Here is a 23,295-nt window from a genome sequence, read left to right as displayed (position 1 = left end):
TGAAATTATTTAAATTAGCCTCCAGGTTATCTGGGTAAATTGAACTCATCTATTTAAGACATTATTATATAATTTTAACTTTCTTCCATTTTTATAATATCTAAAAATTTCTTGTGGGATTCTTATTTCATTTAAAAAATATTTGTTTTTCTCCTTGGGCTAGATGAATGCAGTTTATAGATTGGAGCCTGATTTTTCTTCATTCTCCTTCTTATACTGAAAGAAAAGGCCATGACTTAATTGTAGGCTTAATTTGATATGCTTTATTCCTTAAATATTTGGGAAAGAATGCCTTCCTACACTATAAAAACTTGCTGTTTCCTGGTACACTGAGCAATGGTGGTGACTCAAAACCATCAGTTACTGTGGTTGGCTTAGTATTTCTTTCTGAGGGGAAAACCTCCTTCTGGGTGAGATGTGAGCCCTGCCATTGCTAAGTGCTTCTTGGAATTTTCCAGGGAAGGGGCATGAACAGTGGTAGAGCAGAGCCCTAAGGCAGACATCTGTAAGGAGGATACTTCTGAAATTCTGTCTCATTGCTACACAATTTTTCCTTCTACATCATAGCAGGTGGCATTATGGTGGTAAAATAATGGTTTCTCCATTTGTTCCCCTCCAAGCCTCAGGAAATTGATGTTTCAGAGATGTTTTAGGCTTATTTTGTGGCTGTAAGTGCCTTAGGAAAACCATTAAGGCCCCTTAAGGTCTACACTTACCTATTTTGAATGATCTGGCCACAGGGGATTCAGACCTTCCTACCTGCCCCTTTTAGGGCTGTAGGCTTTAGATTTCTCTGGATCTAGACCTGTCTGGGTTAACCCCACACTGATTTCACATATTATTCTCTCTAAATTAAGTGCCTTCTGTTGGGACAAATGATTCTGGCTTTTCTGTCCTCTCTCAGTACTGCCTCTTTCAACTACTTAACCACCACTCAGCCTCCCATTTGCTAAACCTTCCACTTTGTTCTTCATTTTTCCAATTTGATTTCCTTTCTGAAGTGTTTCTGTAAATACCTTTAATGCTTTTCTGCTGGCTAACTCCATTGCCTTTTTTTTTTTTCCTGTTAAATTTCAGCCTATTCATCTTTCTGCATTTTCATATTGAGGGTCAATCATTGTATCAGGCTGTTTAGAGTAGGTTATGTTGTGGTAGCAATACTTCAGTGGCTTTCAAGAACAGGTTTTTTTTTTCTCACTCCTGAAAATGTGTACAGCAGCTATGCTTTATCTTCCTTTTACTCTGAGATCCAGGCTGGGGAAGCAACCCCTCTCTGAAACATTATGAGATTCATGGTAGAGGGAAAAGAAATGGTAGGAGTATGTGATGGCTCTTACATCTCCTGCTCAGAAATAGCAGGTAGCCCTTCTGCTCACATTTTATCTGCCAAGTCAAGTCCCACAACCAAGCTTAATGTTGATGGGGCAAGGAGCAAAATCCTCCTTCCAGACAGATCTGGTAAGAACATGCAGTGTATATTTGACAATAATAAAATCTTCCCAAACAACATCTTTTTAGCTTTTTACATACTCAGAATCTGATGCAGTATTTGTCACAAAGTAGATATTCAGTAGGAGAAAGACCCACTTCTTTCTTCCCTAAATTCCTACGTGTTTGCGTTGGGGACCATGACGTAACTCCACTTGTTTCTTCTCTGGATCCTTTTTATCCTCAACCTTTACCCAAGGGCTTATCACTAGCATTTTTCTTCATTCTTCTCATTCTTTCCATACAAACAGTTTTCAACTATTCTTTGATGTTTTGGAAATCCACTGTGGTTAGTTTTGTTTTGTTTTAATCTAGCTTGTGGCAGTTTGCTGTCACTGTATTTCTGAATGGCTCAGCAAGACAAAGGAAACCTAAAGTTTTGATTTTAAGCCATGCTGAGCCATGAGAAAGGGAGTCAGTTGTTTAGAACTTTGTTAATTTCTGTTTTGCCATTCTGAGTAGAACCATTCTGGTTGAAGCTCATATGTGCCAGCAAATGAATTAACTCTAAACTTTCATCTGATAGTACCTGGATTTACAGAGTTGCAAAAATAGTTTGAGCTTAAGGTAGATGAAGAAAACCTCACCTGAGTGTTACGTAGACTTTATAGAAATAATGTCATTCTACCTTCACTGCAGCATATAGGAAAAATATTCTCTTCCAGAAAATTTCTTTTGGAGTCCAGCATAGTCTTAAACACTTCTTTTCAGAACTTCCTTGTATTAATCATTATCTATCTTTTTTTTTTTTTTTTTTGGCCATGCCTGCAGCAAGCAGAAGCTCCCAGGCCAGGGATTGAACCCAAGCCACAGTAGTGACCTGAGCCTCAGCTGTGACAATGCTGGATCCTTAATCTGCTAGGCCACCAAGGAACTTCATTCATTATCTATCTTTAAATGTGCTGAACATTTTGCCTTTGCATTGTACCCCCAACCACTTTGGATGGCTGTTGCAAATTAAGTGTAATCTGCTTTGCAACACAATTTTTCACATAGATATTTTAGTTCCTCTAGCAGATAGAAGTTTACTGAAGGGAGTAAGTTTTTTCCTTCATCTCCTCCCCCTTTTTGGTAGATATTAGCAAATGCTTGTTGAATTGAAAATGACTATTAATAGTTGTTGTATTAGTAAGTGCATTATTAACCATCGAGTTAGAGTTATAAAATAGTTGCTACAGTATTCATTTTCAGGACGAAGTCACTCTGTATACTAGTTCTCTGCACTTTGGTTAAGTGACTGCATATATTTTCGATGTGTTCAGCAGTATGTCATAGCAACTTTGAGTGCCCAGCTGTATCTGCCCAGCTTTTGTGAACCCACTTTAGAGCTGCCAACTTTAGAGCTCTCTGCCTGAGGCGTTTCTAAGGTTGCCAGAGACCTGTCTGCCCCAGTATGGACACAATGGGGAATTAATGCCTCCAGGAGCAGCCCTCAGCCAATGATTGACAGGAATTGATGAATAAATGCCCCAGCTTCCTTGCCCTTCCATTAGGATATCTATAGGGTGTTTGATACTATCTCCCAGAGTTCCCCAGTGGGATTAAGACAGGGCTACCCACTGCTGAAATCTGCTTGCTAACGCACCCTGTGTTGGCTCCCTTTCCTGCTCTGCCTTATTTCTCCATGCTACCATCAGCATTTCCTGGGGTGACTGCAGAGCAAAATCTAATTCTGGTCTCAGAGTCTTAGAGTTTCTAAGAGCAATCCAAACCAAAACAGTATTCATGTGCCAGAATTGACAGTTTAGCAATTTTTCTATTTTAGTCACATCCAATAGAAATATAATGCAAACCACATTCATAATTAAAAATTTCTTTCTTGGCCTGGGAACTTCCACATGCTGCAGATGTGGCCAAAAAAATAAGTAAATTAAATAAATAAATAATTTTCTAGTGGCTTTTTTTAAAAAGTGAAAAGAAACAGATGAAATTAATTTTAATAATACAGTTTACCTAACTCAGTATATCCAAAGTATTGTATTAATTGATATAGAATATATTAATGAGTATATATATATATATATGCTAAGTTTCTGAAACTGGGTGTGTATCTTATACTACATCTTCTTTCAGACTAGCCACCTTGCAAACACTCAACAGCCACATAGGGATAGTAGCTACCATATTAAACAGTGAACAGTGGTTGATCAGTTTCCTACCTAGGTTGTAACTTATGTGTCAAAATTTAGAGACTTACTAGCTCTTGAATATGTAGAATTCTGTATGGTGGGTCGTCATTTCCATTCTTAGCAAAATCAAACTTTCTCTCTTTTAAGCTGAATAAAATCTCTGTAAATATCTAGAGTGATAGGCACCTTGTTTAATCTGTGACCACATATTTATATTCTTTCAAGAATGAGCTTCTGCAAAAATAACTCGAGATTTATTGCTTTGTATATGTTTGCATGCAAAATATAGACAAGTTGCTTAGCTTCTCTGTGTTTGTGTGTTTTCAGGCAGAGGGTACCAGACTTCAGCGAGAACTCCGAGGATATTTAGCAGCTATCAAAGGTAATGTGTATGAGTTGTTTATTGCATGTTACCAAGCATGGGTTGTTCTTGGAATTTAAGAGTGACAGGATTGAGTGTTAATTATAAAGCCATTTGGCTTTCTGGCAGAATGGGTACTCGAGCACAGGTGTTGCCTTCCACCCACTCCTGAATTCCCATTGAAATGATAATCGGAATATACAAAGAAAAAAATATGTCTGCCCTTATGCTGGAAACTAAGAATAAGTGCCTCCCACGTGCTAGAGCTTTCTAGGAAGAATTGTTAGAGTGAGCTAAAGACCTTGTTTAAGAAAAGCTGCAGCTGGTTTCATCCCGAGGGAGAGTGTGTCCCAAGAACTGGATGGTTACAGGCTAACACATAAGCCCTCTAGCTGGAAGGGCCAAAGCATGGCAGCAGGGTTAGCAGGAAAGATGATGTGGACTCCCTGAGACTTGGGTAGACCAGCTGTACTTGCAGCACCGCCACAGGACAGGGACAAAGAGGCTCTGGCAGTGGTTTCTGGACTTAGGTATTCAAAGCAAAGAAATGTGGCTGTGGGGGGAGGGAGGAGAGAGTAAAAGGGGCTGTGCTCCACCTCCACCAGCCATCCACTGTCCAGCCCTCTGCACTGAGTCAGATCCAAGTGCATTCACGGAGATGATGGGTCACAAGGCAGATTTTGAGATTAGTGGGGAGAGAATGGATCATCCGACAAAGAGTCTGGGATAAACTGGCCAAATGCTCAGAAAAAGGTGAGATTCCCAACCTCCCTCTTTATCTCTTCTTCTCAATTCCAAATGTAGTGAAGATTTAAATACATAGATACAAAGAGATGCTTTCAGGTGTTGGAATAAAATACAGTTACTTAGTCTCCAGTCTTGGGCAACAGAGTTTTTACAGGCAGAAACTATACAGGGAAAGTTTGAGTTATTAATCTCACAAATATGTAAAATTTAAAAAAAAATTTGACTATGTATATATAATTTCTTTTTTGCTTTTTTGGCTGCCCCATGGCAAATGGAGTTCCCAGGCTAGGGATCAGATCTGAACTCCAGTTGTGACCTACACCTGCAGCTATGGCAACACCGGATCCTTTAACTCATTGTGTCATGCTAGGGATCGAACCTGTGCCCTGGCACTGCAGAGATACTGCTAATCCCATTGTGCCACAGTGGAAACTCCTCAACAACATATTTTAATGAAAGTGAACCAAGATACAAAGAGCTCAGTATGTAAAATAAGTGAAGATCAGTTGATCGAAAGAAAAACTGAGTAGAACATATGAGGAGAAAATTAGTCAAAGATCTCCAGATGGGTAATAAATGTGAAAAATGCTTATCCTGAATAATCAAAGGATATTAAATAAAATAAAAAGGGGGAAGCAGTCATTTTTCTTCCAAGTGTTCAGAGACGTTAAGACTAAGGGGAAAAAAAAGACCATTATATCAAGCATTGGCAGAGCTATGGAAAATGGATTCCTTTTGTACACTGCTGATAACACAGCTTTCCTAGAGAGCAATTTGGCAAAAGCTTTTAAATGTGGGTGGTTTTTTGGCATGCCTTTTGATATAGCAGTTTCATTTCTAAGAATTTATTCTTAACAGTTTCAATGTGGATATATGAAATTGATTACAAACATATAGTTACAGAATGAAATAATACCAATCTTAATTTAAAATTAGTTATAATAATAAAAATTAATGAAAGTTTTTTTTAACTAAAATGTATTGAAGCTTTTATATACCAGCCATATAATTCTAATCCTCATGACAACTCTATGAGGCAGGTGCTTTTATTATCTTCATTGTATAGATAAGAAAAGCCAGGCACAGAGAGGTTAAATAGCTTGTTCAAGGTCATGGCCCTACTAAACACCAAGGCTACCATATATAATCTGATCTGTGTGTCACCTGAGGCCTTGCTATACCCTTGTATTGCCTTTGAAGTATATGGCCATCAATACTGCATTGGGTTTATAAATTATTCTCTACAGTAGAGTAATGATGACGTACTTCTATTGCTTCTTAAAAAAAGTATTAAAGTATAGTTGATTCTTATATTAAATAAAGTAAGTCAGAAAGAGAAAGACAAATACCATATGATATCACTTATATATGGAATATAAAATATGGCCTAAGTGATCCTCTGTTGCTTTTTAATAAGCACTTACTGTGTTCTGCGCTGTGTACTAAGCATTTTAGGCATGTTACCTCTTTGTCACCACCCAACACAGCTATATGATAAATGACATTAGCTTTATTTTGCATTTGCATAGAAGTAAGCCTTACAATTTAACTTCCACAATTCATAGAGGTCATTGTTAACTGCTCTAAAAAATCAACGTCAAGCATTTATAACAGTTTGGGCAGAAAAATAGAAGGCCCTCGAGGTATGTCTTTCATTTAAGATTTGAACACATGAAGTCGAAGCCATATCTCAGTTTATGTGCAGGATTTTCTCTTTGTTAGCTGATTTTTAAAAAAGTAGATAGTTTGTTGAGTGAGTAAGTGAATTAGACCTCTTTTACAAGTCAGTGTTTTTTGGTCTATGTTATTGCCCTAGTTTGAATAATGCTGTTTAAAAAAACTGGCTTAGGAGTTCCCACTGCGGCTCAATGGGATAAGAATCCAGCTACATGGAGTTCCTGTTGTGGCATAGTGGAAACAAATCTGACCGGGAACCATGAGGTTGCAGGTTCAATCCCTGGCTTCGCTCAGTGGTTTAAGGTATTGCTGTGATCCGAGAAGATGCGGCTCGGATCCCGTGTTGTTGTGGCTGTGGCATAGGCTGGCAGCTATAGTTCTGATTTGACCCTTAGCCTGGGAACCTACATATGCTTTGGGTGTGACCCTAAAAAATCCAACTACAGCAGCTTAGGTTCAATCCCTAGCCTGGGAACCTTCATATGTCACCAGTGTGGCCATTCAAAAAAAAAAAAAAAAAAAAGACTGGCATAATTCTTTTCCTTACTGTCGTCAAGTAGGAGAATCCACTGCATGAACACAAAGCTCCAGAGAGACATTGGGTGGAGCATCAAGGCAGCTCTTCCATCAGATTGTGCCCTGCATCCCACTTTAATGGCCATATCTCCCTATGAAGGAGAAAGGGACCTTCTGTCAACTTTTCCCCACACATTCTGCTGACTGAGTGGTGATAACAAATGATACGCCAGAGGGAGAGCTCTGTTTAAATTACTTTGGCCAAGGCAGATTGGAATGAATTTTTAAAGAGATTACTACAGAGTTTATCAGAGCCCTAAATATGCTAATATAATCTGATCTCCCATAGGCCCATGGATTTTTTTTTAGGCCCACAGAGTAGGCAGCATTATCCACTGATTTGCCTGTGGAATGGTTTCCTCTTCTCAAAGTCCTACAAAGCACCAGCATTCCTTGGGGGCATATTTTGGGTTTGGGGGACACAAAGACAAAGGTTATGCATTAAGTAGATCATAATTTGCATTTTTGAAGTGCGTTCATGGCCCATTATTCTGGTTTTCACAAGAAAAACTCTAGCTAACTAATGGTACAAAAATATAGGCAGCATTGCAGAGGAATGAGCTCTCACCCAAGAGAGTGATGGGCGCTGGGTCTGGTCCCAGAGGCAACTGTGGGAAAATCACCAAGCACATCTATAAAGTGCTCCAGATGTTCCTCATCTATTAAGTGCTCCAGTTGCTTTCTGAAGCCCTCCCCCCCCAAGTCTCTACCACTGGGATTCTATGAAATTGAATTAAACGCACTCTACTCTTCATCTTATTATGACTAAATCTCTGGGTGGCATTCACCCTCTAGGTCTATTATTTCCGCTGATGGTTTGGGCTTTGCAAGGGAGATCTTATGCTGTCATTCATTTTAGCAGCCAGCACTGCCTCATGTATGGACCTGACACCATTCTAAGAGATGGAGATTCAGAGATAAGCAAGACACAGTGCCTGCTGTCATGGAGCTTGCAGTAGAGAAAGCTGAATGAACATGGAGACCAGATATGCATAGTAAACTGTAGTTTAATAGAAGTGTGCATTCTGTGTTACCATAACAGAGGAGAGACACCCCCCCCATCCACTGCCTTGTACCCTAGCTGAAGACAGCGGACTAGGTCAGGAATGGCCCTTCAAAGGAACCTACATTTGAATGGACCCAAGAGGGGGCATCCATGGTAATCAGGTGATAAGATATGCCAGAAAATGGGGTTGATGTGGGAGGGACTTTCCAGGTAGAAGAAGCAGCATATAGAAAGACTCAGGAGGCAGAAGAAAGTACAGGCTCTTTAGGAAACAAGTAGGTCAGTGAGGTTCAAGCAAGAAACTGAGCTTATTGTAGCAAGGGAATGAATCACATGATCAGATTGGCCTTTTAGAAATAACTATTGTGGTTGCATGGAATCCAGGCTAGAGGAAATGAAACTGCTAGCAGACTTCTTAGAAGTCTAGTCTAATAGTTTAATAATAACAATAATAGTCATAGCTAACATTTATTGAACACCTATGTGGCCAGGGCACTGGCATAAGCTTTTGATGGCCTCATTTCATGTAATTCTCACCACAACATATAGCATGTACTATAATTTGGTATTTCTAAAAGGCCAATCTGATCATGTGACTCACTTTGGACAGCTAAGGTCTAAGATGGTCCAAAATTTTGAAAAGAGGTAAGTGGTTCCTATCCAGGAGTAAAATAATCATTCTTCTATATATTATATTTGATAGTTGTTGTATTGTCAAATCACTAAGAAAGTATTGGCTGTTAGATGTTGTTAAATGCCCTTGGCATCTCGTCTGCTTTAATGTTGCCAAATTACTTTGTTGTGAGCCACAGGGGAAGCCCTAATGTTGCCAGATTACTTTGAAGGGAACTTGGGTTTTAGCTTTTTTCCCCTCTGATGCCCTGTCAGCAGAGTAAATTCTAAATTCCTAAAATCTTTTAAGAGCAAGTTTTGTGCCTCATTAACCTGTGTGTTCATCAGAGTGCTTCCTCTGGAGTGTTCTAGAAACAATTTTTATGTCAAAATAGATTCTTTCCAAATTATCCACACCTCTACTTATCCACACAGCAATTAGTAGTTATTTTTGGCTGCTAATAGACATATTTACTGCAGCATTGTGCTTTTTGCCTCAATGAGCAAGGTCTTACATAATTTTGTTTTACACTTAAATTCACAGTTTCCTTTTTTCACCACAAAGGTTTTTGCCCTGCAATGCCCTCATGCCTTTTTCTTCCTCTTAAGACAGTAAGAATCTGGCCATACAGCTGCTTAAAATTTCCATCTGATGTAAACAAAGATTTAAAAGAAAACTTCTGAAGCCTTTTAGTATCTGAATTATAGTTTCTAATTATAGAGTTTCTAACCAGTGACCCACTTTTGGTATGAATTTAAAGGGTATGCTTCTTCTTCTTTTTTTTTTTTTTTTTACTTTTTAGAACTGCACCTGGGGCATATGGAAGATCCCAGGCTAGGGGTCACATCGGAGCTGTAGCTGCCAGCCTACACCATAGCCACAGCAACACCAAATCCAAGCCACACCACAGCTTGTGACAATGATTAGTCCTTAACGCACTGAGCGAGGCCAGGGACTGAACTTGCATCTTCATAAATAACAGTAGGGTTCGTAACCTGCTGAGCCACAATGGGAACTCCTGAGGGGTACATTTCTTAGTTTAGCTTTTGCCTGTACTTGGAGGGAGGTGAATGTGGACCCTCAAGATGATGTTGCTGCCACTCAGCAGTGACCACACGTACCATCCCAACAGAGAGATTCTCCCTTGTTCAGATTCACAGTCCTTGGGGACAGATGCAGGTTTTTGCATTACTTTTTGCCTACAAGACTCTATTTCATCAGAGTCCTCAGAGAATTGAATGCTCACTTGTTCTTTCCAACCCTACCCTGTCGGCTTCATCTTGTAGATGCCACATCATTTTGGCGGGTGTGGGTCATACATCCCCTTGGAAAGGGCACCCTTTAACACATTTAGTGATGTGCTTCCACACTCCATGTGGCCCCCAGAAATATTCATACCTTTTGTGTGCAAAGACCAAATATGGATCTGCATCTTTTCAGAGGAAGGCAAGGGGGACTGTCTTCTCTGCTAGAAAGTGAAAAATTCTTAGGAAATACCAGATTAGATGTTGACTCTTGTACATACTCTCTGAGGATACACTTAGATCATTTCAGATATCTTTTTTTTAAATTTTATTTTCTGGAGCAGAGAAAGGTTTTTTGCAAGAGCTAAGCAAGGAGAATAGGCAGCTTGTGCTCAAAAGCTGGAGTTCCTGTTGCTGTTCAGCAGAAATGGATCTGACTAGCATCCATGAAGATGCAGGTTCGATCCCTGGCCTTGATCAGTGGGTTAAGGATCCAGCCCGGCCGTGAGCTGTGGTGTAGGTCACAGATGCCACTCAGATCCTGAATTGCTGTGGCTGTGGCATAGGCCAGTGGCTATAGCTCTGGTTTGACCCTAGCCTGGGAACTTATATATATTCTATGGGTGCGGCCATAAAAAGATAAAAAAATTCCCAAATTCCTTGCACATTTTCATTGATTTTGACCTTTTGTCTCATTGTTGAACCCAGAACTGACTGCCTTAAATCCAACAAGCGTGTTGTTGAGCCTGGGGTGTCGTAGCTTTCCATTTAACAAAAAACTTTCCCTCTTTGATTCACTGGCATTATGTTTATAAAACGTGTTTGTTTTATTTCTAATGATGGCACTCTGATGTTTCTCTTCTTTCCTTCTATCCAGCTCCTTTTTGTATCCTTGGTGACAAATGCTGAGGCACCAGCTTGGCCAGGTCTCAGGTTCCAGCTGAGAGGGAGAGTCTGGTGCCAAAGAAGCACTTATTCGAGTCACCAACCAAAGACTCCACCTTGTTCTGATCCCAGCCCTGAGCTGTCTCCATGGCAGCTGATGCTTTAGCCTAATGTTTTGAAGGAGGGCTGGAGGGGAGATAGGAAAATACTTAGTGATACTTTATATCACCATGAGCACTAGGAAACTTTATATCTTTCTTGTTATGAATAGTCATATTTTTGCAACATACCAAATGTACCTCTAGTGAAAATTCTGACCCATAGACTTAAGAACTCTAAGCTTTCTGAGAGTTCTGACTTAAAACTGTGTATGTAAGAGTTCCCACTGTGATGCAGTGGGTTAAGGGTCCAAATGCAGTGGCTTGGGTCATTGTGGAGGTGCAGGTTCAACCCCTGGCCTGGTGCAGTGAGTTAAGGATCTGACATTGCCACAGCTATGGCTTGGATTCCATCCCTGGCCCAGGAACTTCCATATGCAGTGGGTGCAGCCAAAAAAGAAGAAGAAAATAAATAAAACTGTTTATATAACTTTTGATAGTATTGGAAAAAGAAAGAAAAATTTTGGGACCACACCTGTGACACATGAAAGTTCCTAGGCTAGGGTCAAATTGGAACTGCAGTTGCCAGCCACAGCCACAGCAGCGACAGGTCTGAGCTGCATCTGCGATCTATACTGCAACTTGAGTCAATGCCGGATCCTTAACCTGCTGAGTATGGCCAGGGATTAAATCTGCATCCTCATGGACACTATGTTGGGTTCTTAATCTACTGAGTCACAAGTAGTGATTTTTTTTCACAACTCTGAAAAAAATGTTTTCTTTTGAAAAAAATTTAAGCCACTGAAACTACTTTCAACTGTTATGCCCTAAAACTCTGTTTTGTTTCTGTTTCTCCCCACTTTACTTCTCCCCACTTTACTTCTAATATCTAAAGTCATTTAAGATTAATTTTTAGAATGCTGTAGTTTTATAGAGAAGTACTCTTAAAAAAAAAGTACTGCAGGTGTTGCACACTCTTATGGTTTCATGCCATTTAACAAGTGACAACACACATAGTAGGATACATTATTATTGTTGTTTTCAGAACAGGATATCTTTTTGATATTTTCAAGACCCAGTATCTGTTATTGTTATGTAGATACTAGAAAATGCATATTGTAATCAAAATCAGGAAAGGTGTGACTATAGATGCAAATAGCAATTATGCCTGTCCAGTTTTTCCTTAAGTTAGCCAGTGTTCAAGATCTTTCCTCTCACTTAGGAAAGTAGGGGAAGGAGGAAGAGACTCCTTACCCACTTCTGTCTAAAAGGAATTGTTTTTTCCCAATGCTAGGCATGCAAGAGGCCTCCATGAAGCTCACTGAGTCACTGCACGAAGTCTATGAACCTGACTGGTATGGGCGTGAAGATGTGAAAATGGTTGGCGAGGTAAGAGCCAGTCACAGTGCACAGGAGGCCTGGGGTGGCTTCTCTGAGGCTCCCACCGTGTTCTGCTCACTTGGCTTATCACCCTGACTCCCCTTCACCACTTCATGGCCCTGATCATGAGGGGCACCATGTACCCAGAAAGCATAGTGCAATTCTACCATCCACATTGACCCAAATGCATAGTAAGGGGTGAGCATGATGATAAAATCACCTAGATTGAAAGCTATGGATTAAGGAGTGTTTTTCTTCAACATAAGAATTGATTTTTCTGTTCCTTACTATATTTCTTAGCTCATTTCAGCAGGAGATTTTATGTACTGCCCCTCCTTCCACCAACCCTCCTTGAAAGAAGACACAGGAGCTGGGAAGATCATCCTTTCTTGGTAACCCCAGTTGGTCATTTGCTGGTCTGCAGGGCTGAGCACAGGTGCAGTTGGCCTGCTAGTTGGAATTTAACTAATCAAAGACTTTGTCCCCAGACAGCTCTTAACACTTCACATGCACCATCTAGCTCAGGGCTCTGGGAAGTGAGAAGGTGGTATTGCTGCTTTGAGGAAGGCAGAATGGGGGATGATCCTGGCTGGATTCTTCAATCTTCTTGGGCTCTAATTTCCTCTTCTGCAAAGTGAGAATAGTAATTGTACATCCTAATAACACACTTAAAGCCAGTGTATTCACATCCTTGACCTGGAGCACAGTGCATGTGATTATTACTGATGTTACAAAGCCATCTGCCAGGGGTTCTTTCACGTCCAAGTTCTTTATTCAAACAAGGAGCAGTTGTTCATCATGCCCACTTCATGGGAGATCATTGCTTTTCATGAGGCGCAGAACACCTAAGAGATGTGGCCACCACAGTTTAGGGGAAGGTCTGGCATGTGACACACTGATCTTCTGTGTAGCCTTTGGAAAGCAGCCCTGGGCTGCTCAATAGAAATACTGACATCCCTACATTGATCCCCACATCGGTCCCAAGTCATAATCTTATCATGACTGTGATAGAAACAGATTTATTTATGAGGAAAGCTTTTGTCGGCCCTGTCACCTCTTTTGAAAACTTCCGGGGTGTGAATTGGGCAAAACCATCTCCACAAACCATTTTCCAATGCAGCTTTAAGTAATTGCACCTTCTCACATTTCTTGAACATAAAGACACTGTGTTTCAACAGCATATTGTTAAAGGCTTAACTCATTTTGCAAATTTCTGATTAGAGATATATAATTATTATTATTTTTTCACAGCATCTGTGGCACAGGGAAGGTTTTTTTAAGATTTTAATTTTTTCCATTAGTTGATATACAGTATTCTGTCAATTTCTACTGTACAGCAAAGTGACCCAGTCATATATATATATATATATATATATATACATATACATATATATATATATACACACACACACACACACATATATATGTATATATACACATTCTTTTTCTCACGTTATCCTCCATCATGTTCCATCACAAGTGATTAGATATAGTTCCCTGGGCTATACAGCAGGATCTCATTGCTTATCCACTCCAAATGCAATAGTTTGCATCTATTAACCCCAAACTCCCAGTCCATCCCACTCCCTCCCCCACCCCCTTGGCAATCACAAGTCTGTTCTCCAAGTCCATTAGTTTCTTTCGTTTGTACCATGTATTAGAAAGATTCATTTGTGCCATGTATTAGATTCCAGATAAGTGATATCATGTGGTATTTGTCTTTGTCTTTCTGATTTACTTCATCTAGTATGAGAGCTTCTAGTTCCATTCATGTTGCTGCAAATGCCATTATTTTGTTCCTTTTTATGGCTGAGTAGTATTCCATTGTGTTTATGAATCGCATCTTAATCCATTCATCTGTCGATGGACATTTAGGTTATTTCCATATCTTGGCTATTGTGAATAGTGCTGCAGTGAACATATGGGTGCATATATCTTTTTCAAGGATAGTTTTATCTGGATATATGCCCAAGAGTGGGATTGCTGGATCATATGGTAGTTCTATACTTAGTTTTCTGAGGTAGTAGTTTTTGTGTGGAGTCCTTTGGGTTTTCAATATATAGTATCATTTCATCTGCATAGAGTGACAGTTTTACCTCTTCTCTTACAATTTGTTTCTTTTGTTAATATGGTATATGCTATGGATTGATTTGTGTATGTTGAACCATCCTTGTGAACCTGGGGTGAATCCTACTTGGTCGTTGTGTATGATCTTTTTTATATGTTGATGTATTCAGTTGGCTAAAATGTTGAGAATTTTTACATCTATATTCATCAAAGATATTGGCCTATAGTTGTCTTCTTTGACAGTATCTTTGTCTGGTTTTTGTGTTAGGGTAATGGTGGCATCATAGAATGCCTTTGGGAGTGTTCCTTCTTCTTAAAACTTTTGGAAAAGTTTCTGAAGGATGGGTAAACCTTCTTCTTTGTATGTTTGGTAGAATTCTCCTGTGAAGCCATCTGATCCTGGACGTTTGTTTGTAGGGAGTGTTTTTATAACATATTCAATTTTATTCCTAGTGATTGATCTGTTCAGTTGATCTGTTCCTTCTTGATTCAGTTTTGGTGAGGTGTATGTCTCTAGAAATTTGTCCATTTCATCTAGGTTCTCCAATTTGTTGGCATATAATTGGTCATGGTAATCTCATGGGTTTTTGTTGTTGTTGTTGTTGTTTTGTTGTTGTTGTTGTTTTGTATTTCTGCAGTATCTATTAAGATTTCTCCTTTTTAATTTCTTATTTTGTTTATTTCAGTTATTTATCTCCTCTTTGGTGAATCTGGCCAGAGGTTTGTCAATTTTGTTTACCCTTTCAAATAACTACCTCTTGCTTTTATTGATTTTTTTTGTATTATTTTTTAAATCTCCATTTTATTGATTTCCTCTCTGATTTTTATTATTTCCTTCCTTCTGCTGACTTTGGGTTTTGTTTGTTCTTCTTTTCTAATTCTTTTAGGTGATGGCTTAGGTTCTCGATTTGAGATTTTTCTTCTTTACAGAGGAAGGCCTGAATCGCTATGAACTTTCCTCTAAGCACCGCTTTTGTGGCATCCCATAGATTTTGAATGGTTGTGTTTTCATTATCATTTGTCTCAAGGTATTTTTTAATTTCCTCATTTACCCATTTGTTTTTTAGTAACATTTTGTTTAGTCTCCATGTAGTTCATTTTTTCTCATTTCTTGTCCTGTGTTTGTGTTCTAGTTTCATGCCATCCATTTTTGTCAGAGAAGATACTTGAAATAATTTCTATACCTTTAAATTTGTTGACATTAGTTTTGTGCCCCAGTATGTGGTCAGTCCTTGAGAATGTTCCTTGTGCACTTGAAAAAAATGTGTATTCTGGTTTTTTCTTGGATGTAATGTCCTGAAAATGTCTGTTAAGTCTAACTTTTGTACTGTGTCATTTAGGATCTCTGTTGCTTTATTAATTTTCTGTCCATTGATGTGAGTGGGGTTAAAGTCTCCTTATGTTATTGTCTTCCCATTAATGTCTGTTAATATTTGTTGTATGTATCTGGGTGCCCCTATATTAAGGGAATATATATTGATGGGTATAATATCCCCTTCTTGAATGGATCTTTTTATCATTAAATAGTGTCCTTCTTTGTTTTTCTTTATGACCTCTCTTTTAAAGTCTATTTTGTCTGATATGAGTATTGCAACTCCTGCTTTCCATCTTTTTCCATTGGCATGAAATATCCTTTTGCATTCCCTTACTTTCAATTTATATGTGTCCTTTGCCCTACGGTGAGTCTCTTGTAGACAACGTATTGTAAGCTCTTGCTTTGTTATTCAATCTGCCACTCTAAGTCTTTTTTTTTGGATTTTTTTTTTTTGGTCTTTTCTAAAATGTGAGGGCCATGTCTTACTCCTCCACCATCCTTATCCTTCTAGCATATGGAAGTTCTTGGGCCAGGGATCAAACCCAAGCTGGGACCTGTGTCACAGCTGTTGCAACACCGGGTCCTTAACCCACTGCACCACAGCAGGAACTCCCTAGAGGTGTATAATTAAAAATTCAGCATGGAAAGAAGAATTTTTAAGGGATTAATAGAAACTTGTGTGAATGACTTTTAAGAACAATGCATTACATTCTATGCTTGGCAAATGCCACTGTGGACATTTATTCCTAAGGAAACAGCTGCTGTCCTACTGTGGACCTTGTGGCTGCCAGGATTTTTGGGATTTTCAATTCTTGATCTACATATGGGCCCTTTTGATGGTGAAAACTGACACTGCCTGTTCAGAGGGTCTACTCACATCAGAAGATGAACTTTTTATATAGTAGATTTCAATTTTTTGTTTGCATAGCATTCTTGACAGGGGTAGATAACAATTAGAATTGGGTTTTGAAATGTGAAAAAGAAGCAAAAGCAAATAAACCATTAAAAAGTGAGAGCCTTTTGAAGATTTTACATTTGTTATTAACTCAGTGTAAGAAATACATTTTTAAATAAGCCGAGCCCTTAGGTAGCTTATATTGTGAATTAGAACCAAGAACCGGAGTTCCCGTCGTGGTGCAGCAGAAACGAATCTGACTAGGAACCATGAGGTTGCGGGTTCAATCCCTGGCCTTGCTCAGTGGGTTAAGGATCCAGCGTTGCTGTGAGCTGTGGTGTAGGTTGCAGACGTGGCTTGGATCCTGCATTGCTGTGGCTGTGGTGTAGGCCTGCAGCTATAGCTCTGATTAGACCCCTAGCCTGGGAATCTCCATATGCCGCGGGTGCAGCCCTAAAAAGACAAAAAAAAAAAAAAAAAAGAACCAGAAACTGGTAGCCAAATTGCCTTTACATTTTACTGCATGTTAATTTTTAATTTTAATTTTTTTGTTTTGTTTTTAAGGTCACACTTGCAGCATATGGAAGTTCCCAGGCTAGGGGGTCTAATTGGAGCTGCATCTATTGGCCTATGCCATGGCCACAGCAACACAGGATTTGAACTGCATCTGCAACCTACACCACAGCTCACAGGAATGACAGATCTTTAACCCTCTAAGTGAAGCCAGGAATTGAACCCACATCTTCATGGATACTAGTTGGGTTCATTACCATTGAGCTACAGTGGGAACTCCTCTACTGTATTTTTAAATAACCCACATTCTTTTGAGTATTTGCTATCCAGGGAAGTATTATTTACCTAACTTTATAGTTTCAGGTTTTTTAAAAGTTGGTGAAAATTATCCAACTAAAATATTCCCAGTTCTCTTGATTTCTCTTTTTCTTTCAGAAATGTGATGTGCTATGGGAAGACTTCCATCAGAAACTAGTGGATGGGTCCTTGCTGACACTGGACACCTATCTGGGCCAATTTCCTGACATAAAGGTACTTTACTTGGTGTCTACAAAGGATAGAATTGAATGGCCCCATGTACTTAACTGAAACATGGGCAAGACGTAAGTGGAATTAAAAGTCCTCAAACTGACATCAAATCCAGTGGTAACTTTTTATTTATTTAAGTGTGGGATTTTTATCCTGTTCCTATCAGTTTAAAATGAAATATAGTTACAGATATCACATTTTCCCCTTTAAAGAATGTCTTTTGCTGTTATTTCTCTGCAAAAGTCTTTTTAATCATATAGATAGAAAGTCATAAATCAGAGATTAAGAATTCCTATCTTCTTTATGTTTGAACCTTTTTCTTAGATGCCATTTGACAACAATTTCCATTCAAATAAATAAAGATCACAGGGGAAGGAGACATTTCACTGCAATAGTGAGAGCAAAATCTGATCTTTCCTTGTTTACTGTTTATTTTGCATATGTTCACAGAACACCTGAATTTTCAGGTTTACATTGAATTATTAAGATGTTAAACATTTGAAATACATTTGCATATGGATCTAAAAATATTTTGTCTAGGAGGTCCCACTGTGGCCTAGTGGGTTAAAAATCTGACTGCATGTTTTGATTTCCACTTATAAGTGATATCATATGATATTTGTCTTTGTCTTTCTGACTTACTTCACTTGGTATGATAATCGCTAGTTGCATCCATGTTTACTGCAAATGGCATTATTTCGTTCTTTTTTAAGGCTGAGTAATATTTCACTGTATATATGTACCAGATCAACTTAATCCATCCGTCAGTGGATATTTAGGTTGTTTCCATGTCTTGGCTATTGTGAATAGTGCCACAACGAACATGGATAAGCAATGAGATCCTACTGTACAACACAGGGAACTATATCCAATCTCTTGGGATAGAACATGACAGAAGGTAATATGAGAAAAAAGAATTATATAAATGAAACTAGGTCACTTTACTGTACAGCATAAATTGGCACAACATTGTAAATCAACTATACTTTAATAATAAGAAGAAGAATCCAGCTGCAGTGGCTAAGGTCACTGCATATGTGCAGATTTGATTCCCAGCCTGGCATAGTGGGATAAAGGATCTACCATTGCTGGACACTGCCACAGCTGTGGTGTAGGTTGTAACTACAGCTCAGATTCAGTCCCTGGCCCAGGAACTTCCATATGGTGCAGGTGCAGGCATATTAAAAAATAAAAAATTAAGAATTGCTTGTCTAACATTTATCTTATTTGACACACAGATTCATTGAGAATGGTTTGATTTTTTTTTTGTCTTTTTTTAGGGCTGCACCCATGGCACATGGAGGTTCCCAGGTTAGGGGTCGAATTGGAGCTGTAGCCACCGGCCTATACCACAGCCACAGCAACGCCAGATCCGAGCTGCATCTGCAACCTACACCACAGCTCATGGCAACACCGGATCCTTGACCCACTGAGCAAGGCCCAGGGATCAAACCTGCAACCGCATGGTTCCTAGTTGGATTCATTTCCACTGCATCACAGTGGGAACTCCAGATTCATTGAGAATGGAATACACAAATGAAGAATTGAATATCATCGATTTAGAATTGACTCGAGTTAAAGATAGTTTTTAAACCATCAGAGTTGTGCATAGCAAATGATAGTATTGATATATCTGCCACCTTGATTGTTTTCCCTGGTCATAGAGAATGGCCAGGTGAGACAGCCATGTGCTGCCCTTCCTATAGTCTCAGGAAGCTAAGAACCAGCATCTATGGGCATCTGCAGTATCTTATTAGGTGACTTCTGATGTGAATCCACATTAACCTGGCCTTCTTTATTGCACTGGACCTGGCCATCAAACAGTAAAACTTCTTGGCCAAAACTGCACTCATATCAGTGATGTTAGTTTCCTTGGTCCCACACAGACTAACGCTAGTGTATTTTGGGACACCAGAGGCAGCAGACAAGAACATAACTGGATCATACTAGGTACATTAGCCTTGTTGCAGAATGTCCCAGAGAACAAATCCAAATGATGGGTTCTCAGTGCTATTATCACAAGAGGCAGCAGAGGCTTTATTGAGTCATTTGTGTAGCTACATCCCAAGGAAAAGGTATTAAGTTTGTTAAAATTTTCTAAGAAATTTTAAAAAATTAAATTTAAAATTCTATACTATGGGAATGTGTTTTGCTATATTTTTAGATAATTTGATAGACATTGAATTTTGTAATTTGGAATTTGTAGCATTTGTGGAGTAAAGAGTGTCAGAATTTGTATCACACTTCAAAATATTGTTTATTGCATGGTAATTTGATCTCCATAAAAATCAACTCTCAACAAATCAGAAGAGAGTAAAAGAAAACTTCATCCTCCTGTTTGAAAATTTCAAAGAACCTTGCAACTCATTTAAATTATTTATATAGTATTTATAGTATGATTTAGATAAACAAATGAAGGTTGTGATTGACTAGACAGGAGCACATTTGAAAACTTAAATGAATAGAAAACAAACTTGTGGTTATCAAAGGGGAAATGATGGGGGAAGGATGAATTAGGAGTATGGAATTAGTAGATAGAAACTACTGTACGTAAAATAGATAAACAACAAGGTCCTACTGTATAGCACAGGGAACTACATTCAATAGCTTATAATTACCTATAATGGGAAATAATGTGAAAAAGGACTTTACTGTATAGAAGAAACTAACAAAAATTATAAATTAAGTATGCTTCAATGAAAAAATTTCAAGGAAAATTTTGTTGAGTTTCAGGAACAAAAACATAGTATCATCAAAAAAGTGCCAAGGATCTTATCTGTTATGGTACTGATCAACAATAGTTTTTAGAAACAGGCCATTCTGTCTAGGAGCGTATAATTTCAGAAGGCAACTACACAAGAATTACCTGCATTGAAAAATGGAGAGATTAAAATAAAATCATGATAGATTATATTGGTTAGTCTTTAGAGTTTGTGGAAACACTCAGTGGAATTTTTGCTTAAGCAGTTCTTTTCCTGGGGTCCAGTGTTGAGATCATGCATAAAGATGATCCTTCAGTTACTGAAGAACCTTTACACTAGAGATTTGGAGTCATATTATCTAGTTGGATGCCCTGAAGATAAGTGAAATATGTATTGTGGTTTTACCTGTGGCATGGAAAGAACCAATAAACTCGCTCTCTCAAGTCACATTTAGAATATTAGAGTATACACATAGGGTTTCAATCCAGATAGAGATTTGTGAATCCATTGCATTTGATGAACAGTAAAGGAAATAGCAATATTTAACTTGGAAAGGAAACAGCTTGGACTTGGACAGGAGGTGGGATAGCTGTTTCTAATAGTTGAAAGACTTTTCTTCTGTGAAAAGACACAAAAGTATGCCTTTACTCATTGGATGGAAGTTGGAAGTGGCTATACTCTCTGTCACTTCATAGAGTACTGAGTGATTATGTAATGAATGGGTTATTGATGAAAAGGAAGATTGTGATTAAATATTCACTGGAGAATTTTCGAAGCCTGGAACACAATTGAGTTCTTTGATGCTCATTAAAAAAAATCAGCAGGCTGTGCATAGTTAAAAACTCAGGCAAATGTTCAAATATTTACTGCAGCCCATCAGTGAGGGCTGTGAAATGCCATTCATGAGGGAATGATGTTTGACTTTTCCAGCTGTGTTTGGCAGGACACCTGGTGTTACAGTTTTTATTGCCATAGCACGGACATCTAAAGTCAATACTGTAATAAGAGCCAGCTTGTCATCAACCCATGCAGGCTTACAGCTGTGAGCAGTTATTGTAAATTGTGGTATAGAGTTTGTCCTGATGGCCTTTCATGAGCCACTAAGCATATGTTTACACAGTGGGCCAAAATGAATTCCAAATTTGGCTTGTTGAAATTTTTAAAAAATTTCAGTAAGTTACTTTTTTTACTGCCTAAGGTCAATGCATAGGGGGAAATCTGAAGAAATTTATTTAATAAAATTTACTATTCAATGGTTAAATGAGAATTATACCATTTTCAATATAAAGACTATAGTGTATTAATCCTATCCTTATTTAGAAGATGTGATTCTTTTTTCAAGTTTCTCAAATATCAGATAGGTAAGGAAATAAGATTGATTTGTTTTTCCAACACAAAAAATATATGCATCAAAATGAGTGATGCCTTCAAAATAGTCTTCTACCATGATTAAGCTGTACTCTGCCATTGCCTTCTCAGTTATATAAGAAAACAAGTCATTATTTACTTCACTTCTTGTTTTTGATGAAAAAAAATAAGATGGTCTAGTGCACTCTTTCCAGGCTTAGAAGTCACGGAATTTTGGGTCTCTTCAAAAATCAAATTTATCTTCAAAGAATCAAGATTTACCTCTTGGAAGATATTAAAGGAGATCCCCCCCTTCACCCAAGTCCACAAAGCAGAGCTTTGTAAGAGTGTCCATAGAGTCACACAAGGTCACTAACTCGAGGGACAGCGCTCCTTGGAAGGTAATAGATGTCTGGTAAAAATAATGAGCTTTGTCACCTTATCAGCACACTGCCGAGCTTTACTAAAGGCTTCTCTCTACTCTGGATGGGTGAATTCAGCATATTTTAAGTGAATGTGGCATGTTGGCTATGCTTTCTACCAACACCAGTTGCAAATGGTCTGTGCAGAGGGTAAAGTGAAAGGGATTGGAAGCAGATAAAAGAGAGTAACCCTCTCCCCCCAACCCACCTGTCGCCATTCCTGAAGGGGGTGTAGAGCAGTAGCTCAGAGTGACAGATGGTAGTTGAATGACAGAGTCTATCAGAGAAACGTGGGCACTGCTAGGAGTTCTAACCAATAATCAAGTGAGGCAAGTGAGGGCATGAGGTTTCAAAATGTTAAGAAGACACCTGCTGGGACTGCTGACCCTGCATGAACATGACCCCAGGAGTGAGGGACTCCTTAAATTTTATGCCCTAGGTATCATCTGACTCCTGGCACTGGTCACGGGGCTAATATCTAATTCACCTTTCGTCAGTGACTTTCTGAGTAAGTCTGGACAAGTTAGAGGTTAACCTCATGCAAAGTCAAATTTCTTACCTAGAAAATGGGAAAATCCCTGAAACACCTGTACTGTGTGTTGCTATTGAGGATCCAGAGGACTGTGTTTTATAAGCCATAAACATTTATATTATTATTGGTTTTCTTCTTCCTGCCATATTGAAATCAAAGTTTTTTAGGGATCTTCTTCTTGAATAGTTCTCAGTAAGACTAGGTGGGCATTGCTGGACCACCTGGGATTTTTTTAAATGACAGATGCCTCAGCTTTGCCTCCAAATAATTAAATCGGAGTCTCTTAGTTTGGGTCTCAAGAATCAGTACACTTTAGACTACTTGCTTATTAGTCATTCCCTTTAACTTAATTTTCAGTGGTTTTTGTACAGTTTTCAGTGTACATCTTTAATTTATCATGTCTAAATTTAAATAGTATTATAGCAGTTTATGAATAGTCTAAAAACTTTACAGCACTGTATTCCCAGCTCTTCCTCCCTTCCTCTGTGCTTCTATTATCATAATTTTCCTTTTACATAGGTTACAAAGCCTATAATCTATTGTTTCTGTTTTTGCCCTTGATTGTCAGTTACCAAGCAATTAGAAGTAAAAAACAAAATCTTGCATGTTTACCTTGATTTGTACCATTCCTGATACTCATTATGCAGCTCCACTTAGTATTGGAATTCTTATACTGGCAATGAGTTCTCCCAGATTTTTTTTTTTTTTAAAAACCTTTTATTGAACCTTTACTTTTAAAAGGTGTTTTTACTGGGAATAGAATTCTAAGA

At 38.6% G+C, this 23,295-nt stretch overlaps 1 protein-coding gene across 2 annotated transcripts in view; it reads left to right on the top strand.

Annotated features, from left to right (window-relative positions):
• Nucleotides 1-23,295, top strand: part of AMPH (amphiphysin) — a 171,080-nt gene that overhangs the window by 80,730 nt on the left and 67,055 nt on the right. For both annotated transcript variants that reach the window (XM_047753198.1, XM_047753199.1), the window contains exons 3-5: nucleotides 3,945-3,999; nucleotides 12,119-12,213; nucleotides 17,430-17,525. In XM_047753198.1, the coding sequence (XP_047609154.1) occupies nucleotides 3,945-3,999; nucleotides 12,119-12,213; nucleotides 17,430-17,525 (246 nt within the window). The remainder of the gene's footprint in view (nucleotides 1-3,944; nucleotides 4,000-12,118; nucleotides 12,214-17,429; nucleotides 17,526-23,295) is intronic.

This window comes from Phacochoerus africanus, chromosome 11 (genome assembly GCF_016906955.1).
Source record: "Phacochoerus africanus isolate WHEZ1 chromosome 11, ROS_Pafr_v1, whole genome shotgun sequence".
In the NCBI taxonomy this organism is placed as follows: domain Eukaryota; kingdom Metazoa; phylum Chordata; class Mammalia; order Artiodactyla; family Suidae; genus Phacochoerus; species Phacochoerus africanus.
Note: the sequence above shows the minus strand (reverse complement) of the source record. Positions and strands in the feature narration are given on the sequence as shown.